We start from the raw sequence: 6800 nt of genomic DNA on the forward strand, positions 1-6800 counted from the left end.
AAACATCCAAACTCGCTACTATCTTCTAGACTAGAATTGACACAATCAACAACCTTTTTACAATCAAGAACAAAATCTACATTATCAAACTGTTGATTAGAGAGCCAATCCAAAGCCGTGTGTAGTCCAACAGCTTCCCCCACACCTATATCACAAATAGGGGCAAACCATTATGTTCTTGCAAGTACAGAAGCACCATCATCATCCCTAAGACACATGTCCAAACCAACCCTGTTAAGAGAAGTAGAAAAGGATGCATCAATGCTGCATTTATATCTGCCAGATGCCGGTTTCTTCCAAACATCTTCCTCTTGTCTCAAAGGCCGAACCTGTGGAGTTATGAGTTGGTTACTGCTTGATGTGATCCATATACATAATCATGTGGAAATTTAATTATACAAAGAAGAGTACTTATGTTATCGCAATACCCAAACAATAAAGGGAGGATAAAAGGGCACCAATAAATCTTCATTCATCAGGTTTTTAGTTATTATATTTGTTAATGACAAACAATATATTAATTTATTTTATACGAAAAAATACAGGGAAGATATATACGTTAGCGCAATAGAAAAATCAAACAGATGGGCACGGGAATACCCTTCTGGATGCTAGCTTTGTATTAAGAAGACTTGTCTTTGTTATGGACTTATTTAATGTATTTGTCATGGACTTTTGTGTAATTTTGTATGCATTTATGCTTTATTAGTAACAACTTAAAATGAATTATTTATAAAAATTAGCACTATATGTGTTATTTATTTATAAAATTATTTATTTATATAAACGAATTTCGAATCGGTTGAACTGATTGAACCAAGAATTGAAGGTCGCAACGCTTCGATCTCCAGTCCGATTTTAAAAACATTGCTTTGATAATCCCTAAGGGTATGTTTAGATCCATAGATAGATAAATGAAAGAAAGGATAGGGAAAGAAAGGGAAGGGATAGAGTGATTTTCCATCCTTTGGTTTGCATGTCAAAGAGAGGAAAGAAAGTACTGTTTGTGGGCCCCATTGTTTAAAACCTTTCCACCCCAAATTGCTAAGAAAACTGAGAGAGAACATTCAATTTAATAAAAAGATCAAATAGCCCTGTTTTAGAGCATTTCATCACATTTATGCACTCAATTTTCTTCAATGAAATTGTGAAATAGTATAGAGCTTCATATGCGACTACCTTTCTATTTTTTTATTTAATATTTATACTACCACCTTCTTTATTTAGAAGGACACAATTCTTTTTTCATTTATATTATATATTTATATAATTGTAATAAAATATTATATTTTAAATGTGGGTACTTGTGTCATTTAATAAATATGTGTCATTATTTCTTTTCACTTTCTTCTCACTTTCACTTATAACAAACAACTAAATAATCATCTCACATTCTACTCACTTTCATTTCTTCAACAATCTTTCCTTTTACTTTCTTTCCTTTCACTTTCTTTTGGGATGCTTTTTATTTTTTTTACAAGTACAACATATAATTAGGTTCAAGAACCTCTTGGCCAATACTAGGCTTGCACGTCATTTCAAAAAAGAAAACGCCACATCGGATTTTATGATCCATTTAGAACACGACACCTGTACACGAACACGTAATCCGTATGGCACTGGAATTTACCGTGAATCTTGGTCTCTTCTAGAATCTAGTCTCCTCCATCGTTGAATTTTATCCACCCGTATATAAATAAATAAATAACAAAATTAAAATGATCATAAATTGATCGAGGATCATAATCGTAATATAGAGAGCGATATCACGAATTTCCCCTTTTTTCAATTCAGTTGCTGCAATTACCTTCTTCCATGGCTTACGTTGAACGAGGTATCATCCTCTTCTCAATTATTTCAATTCTTTCTTTTAATTTAGGTTTTGATTCTTCGATTGTACCTTGATTTATATAGAATCTATGATTCATGTTTTTTGATTCAATCATTTTTTGAGTCTATTCATAAGCTCTCAAATTCTGATATTTTGATATTCCCAATTTTCAATTATTGCCGACAATCTTCTATTTCAAGAATCATATTAACATTATGAATTGAATTTTAGGAATTTCAAAATATAAGAATTTGAGAGCTTATAAATTTATGAAGCACGACACTAAGACACTGACACAGTTATTAATTTGAGAAAATCACATAATTCAGTGTAATTATATGTGGTGTGGTACACGACACATATCCGACACCCGGACACGGCTAATCTGTACTTTTTACCATGATTTTCCAGTTTTCTATGTTGAGGTATTTTTACCAGCATCTTACATGCATATGAACATTTTATTTCTGTATAGAATTGTTATTTACAGTAAAGCTGGAGCCTTCAGAAGGCGTGGTCAGTTGTTAATAATCATACTCAATTAAATTGCTGAAACAAATTTGTTAAACAGGAGCACCCTAGCCTTATCTCTGTTGGAATCGCGGTGCTCAATTTTGACTTAAAATGGTTGTGATTGGTTGGTGTTTCCATTTTTAACGGTGTGCACTGGGAATTTTTAAGATGCAGTAGACGATAACATACTGTAGTAGAAAGTTTACATGTTTTAAATCTCTTTCCGAGGTTAATAGTTTCGTTGTTTTCGATTACTTTAGGTCCGATGTAATGATAGTATTTGCGGGGGAATGTGGTTTTTAATAATGAAGGAACTTGGAGTAAGTTATTTGGTGTTATTGGTGAAGCAAGGGTGTGCCGTTTCAATTTTTTGGCCAATTTATTTTTGTTAATCTCAAGGGCATACCGAGTATGGGAAGGCTATAGTTGACTGTGTGGTTGTTTATTTTTTTAACCTGCTTACCTCCAAACTCTTAAATTCGATATCAATTTATCAAACAGGGTCGGCTTTGTGGCCTCTCTTTGGGCGTTGAAGTCATTTTCTTAAAGGGAACACTCTTAATAGATGTACTAGGGAATGAAGAGCTTTCTTGTATTAATATTACTGAATACCGGTGATTATCTTTGATGTTATGTCTTTCTACCTTTGCAAAAAATGATACTGTGAGGCACCTAGATAGAAATAGAAAATTGATAGAAATAGTCAAGAGAAAAGCATAATTTCATTGAATGAATGATTGTGAATAGGAGATCCTTTTTGAAGTACATGTATCAAATGTTCATAATTCTCGCCTTTCTCTATTTATCCTATTTATACATGACATGGCATTCCCTCTAACTGCTGTCTAACCACCCTAACTAATCCTAATAACTCTATTTCACTTTTGTTCTTTATCCAACAATGCCACCCCCTTCAAAGTAACAAAATAACCTTGTTCTCGGGGATGAAAGTAGCAAACTACTGTAAATTTTACCGAGACAACTCAACTAAAGCACCAGTTATCTTGAGAATGAAGATAGCGGTCATCTTCTATTTCTGAATTACAGTATGTTTTCCTATTTCCATAAGCTTGGTCCATGTGATCAATAATTTCAGTTGGCAGGTATGCAACGCCCCATTTTTTCTGTTGTGAATCTAAAGATAATTGTGTGGGCCTGATCCATTAGGTCTAGTAGACATTTGAGACCCATTTTGCAGAATCCAGTTCTGTAACTTCCTGTCTCATTCTCCAGACCCAAATCATCTATAGATGTCTAATATAGATGGTTTCTTCCAGTCCAAAGTGGCTTTTCTGGCAATGACCTGCTTGGCTGCCACTGCTGGTTAACGTCCGGCGGCTCCAATGGTGGCTGGGGAATGGTGGACCTGTTTAAACTCTATGTCCACAACCGCCATCTGTAGAAATCTGACAGTTCCAGTATGAGCATTGTGGTTTAACACATCTATTGATGAGTGAGTGCTTCTTCACCAACCATTTCTGGATGCTATTTGCTCTCTCTGTCTATGAATGAGTGCTTCTTCACCAACCATTTCTGGATGCTATTTGCTCTCTCTGTCTATGCTTCCCTAACATTATACACATTGGGATTGTATTCTCTGCTTTTGCTTCCTTTTGTGACCCAAAACATGACCATCAAACCGGCATTTGAGTTTGATTTTGCAGTCACTCTTTTGACAACAACAGCAAGCAAGCCTTATCCCACTAAGTGGGGTCTGCTACTTGGATTAAATGACTTCATAATATCTCTAGATCTTTCTTAATAGTTTCTCTCATAGTGGTTCTAGTTCTTCATCTGCTTCTAGTGATTTGACGACCCTCATCTGATTTATTCTTCTTGCTACATTAATCTACAAGTCTTCTCTCTACTTGTCAAAATCACCTAAGCTGAGTTTCTACTATCTTTTCTAGGATAAGTGATTTGGGCGTAAGGGGTGTACTGGGAAACACCCAAGTCCTTTGTAGGATAAAGATAGGTCCTGGAATGAGTTTATAGAGTGACACCCCTCACCTTAAAAGCCGATTTTGTAACGATGAGTCAAGGCCCAATATAAAAACCTAATATCAATTCATTAGATACATTCTTGATCACCACCTCCAACCTTCCTTCATCTGAATCTTGTACCTGCATCTTCATCCCATGTTTCAAGATTGTTTTAAGCTTTTGATAATATTCTCCCATGAATGACACTCATGATTGCTCGTTTGTCCCCTTCTATAACATCAGTACTGCTCCATTTATTCCCTTATGAGATCCACGAGTGAGATTGTTTTGTTAGGAAGCAAAAAAAAAAAAAAAAGGAAAACTAAGAGAATGAATAAAAAGGACAATTTTATTGAGTGAATGATTGAGAATAGGAGAGAGATCTATCTTATGAGGATTTACCCGTCACAAAGGATTACTTACTTTATATACAACTATCAAACACACATAATTCTTTCTTCTATCCTTACCCGTCACAAAGGATTACTTCCTTTATACAACTATCAAGTATACATACTTCTTTCTTCTATCCTTATTTCTCTTATTTATACATGATATCTCCCCTAACTAATCAATTGCCGTAAGTACCTCAACTCACTTTTATTTTTTTTATTCTAACACATTATATATTCTACTCTTTTAAAAAAGAATACATTTCTTATTCAGAAAAAACGTTATGCAGCCAATTATGGAAATGTTTTGTTATTTGTTCTTTGATTTGATATTTCTAAAAGGGAAAATAATAGAATTATTCATCCTTTTAATTTAGCTATAGTAATAAATCATTGTTAGGTTTTTGCGAAAAGCAAAATGTGTTGTCGAATTATTAAACAACCTTTCTATGTAATGTTGAATTTAGATTGGGAGTATGAGCTTTCCCTTTTTGGCTCCCATTTTCCCCTTTCCCTCTCACATCATCATTTTCTCTCTGTTTTCTAGTGAAGGCTGCTGATCTGTTTTTGAGTGCTCATTTAGTCGTCTGATATGGCACGTTAATCTGTTATGCTTATTGTTTTGCTGATCTGTCTTTTTGTTTGTTTTGTGTTCCTGTCTAGTGTTTTAAAGAAGAGTGTGATGTTCTAAACCTAACTCAATGTTTAGCCTGATATATTGTTATATTCTCTCTGCCATTGCATGATTGATCTCGTTAATGATTGTAACTTCAGATCATGATTACCAGTTACACCGCTGTGCTTTTAGGACTTGATAGTATAATGTATGATGTTTGACAGTTTTTCAGCATGTGCATTGAATCCAGAGTAGACCTTGTATATACATTATTTCTTTCTTGACATCGCAAAATAATTAATGTGGGTTTTTGTGTGCAGGTACTGTCAAATCAAAGCGATCAATATGGCGGCTCAAGACAATCACTGATTTTTTCTGGGCCATTGTCAACATCATAGGCGTGTTTTTTGCTACAATGTTCTCGGTATTAATTTGTTTCTTGTTCCCTATTATAGATTTTGATTTTATGATAGATGTTTTGTTACCAAATTGATGTATTCTTACAATGTTTTCATCACCCATTAGATGGAAAAATCAGATGCCTACCGGAAAGGTTCTGCTGGTAAGAAATATGGCGGTGGAGGTCCTGGTGGTGGTGGTGGTGGTGGTGGGGGACCATATGGTGGCGGTCCTCGGGGCCCTCCTCGCGGTGGCCTTGACAATGTTCGTGGACTAGATAGTCTCCGCGGACGTGATCATAGTGAGTTTATATTTTCTATACTGCTTTGATCTTTTGGTTATTTAGATGTTTATTTTGCTTTTCTAGTTTCCATATTTCCATATTTGCTAATATGTTTTATCCCTATTGAACTTTCAGGTTCACTGCCTGCATGTGGCTCATGCTGTGGCTAAGTGTGTTACATATCCGATTTGTCAATATTTGTTATAGTGTTTTTTTTTCTTTCTTTTTTCTGATTTAATATGCAACTGATAGTAATATGAAAATATGAATACTGACTTCCAAGCTATATGCGCACATGGGTTGTAATAGCACATTATAGCGATGAACTTGCATAATAATCCGTGTCTAAAAGTCATACAAATTTTTAGTATTGTCATGCTTAATCTCATATTGACGTATACTATCTTGTCTTCGATTCTTTTTAACTGTCGTTGTCGTTTTAATAGTTAAAGGATACAATTCGTTGGTTATACATTTTCCTCAATTACTTCTATATTTTCTATTCAATAAAATTAATTAATGACATCTATTTAAAACGAGTATGATTATCAACCCACTTATCTTCCCAAAAACAAATGTTCTTGCCATAACCTATAGCTGAATAATTGTGATCATTTAGGGTTAGCTAGGTACTAACTATAGCTTTCCAAAGAGAAGAATTGGTGTTACAAGCTACGATGTCACCATTAACTAGATTCATGCACCCATGTTTACCAACAAGAAATTGGTCATAAAGACTTGACTCTCCTCTCTTAAGAGACCAACCAATCTTCATAATACAAG

At 34.5% G+C, this 6800-nt stretch overlaps 1 protein-coding gene across 2 annotated transcripts; it reads left to right on the forward strand.

Moving 5' to 3' along the window:
* The first annotated feature begins 1678 nt into the window (after positions 1-1678).
* LOC11425814 (selenoprotein K) lies at positions 1679-6418 on the forward strand. 2 transcript variants are annotated; one of them, XM_013598530.3, is made up of 5 exons: positions 1686-1834; positions 2846-2958; positions 5656-5759; positions 5861-6035; positions 6153-6418. In XM_013598530.3, the coding sequence occupies exons 2-5, from the start codon at positions 2922-2924 to the stop codon at positions 6185-6187; spliced, it is 351 nt and encodes a 116-aa protein (XP_013453984.1). In that variant the 5' UTR covers positions 1686-1834; positions 2846-2921; the 3' UTR covers positions 6188-6418. The 2 variants fall into 2 exon arrangements, with proteins under 2 accessions (XP_003614777.1, XP_013453984.1); XM_003614729.4 differs by lacking the exon at positions 2846-2958 and having other exon boundaries at positions 1679-1834.
* Positions 6419-6800: the final 382 nt, after the last annotated feature.

Source organism: Medicago truncatula, chromosome 5 (assembly GCF_003473485.1).
Source record: "Medicago truncatula cultivar Jemalong A17 chromosome 5, MtrunA17r5.0-ANR, whole genome shotgun sequence".
NCBI classification, from domain to species: domain Eukaryota; kingdom Viridiplantae; phylum Streptophyta; class Magnoliopsida; order Fabales; family Fabaceae; genus Medicago; species Medicago truncatula.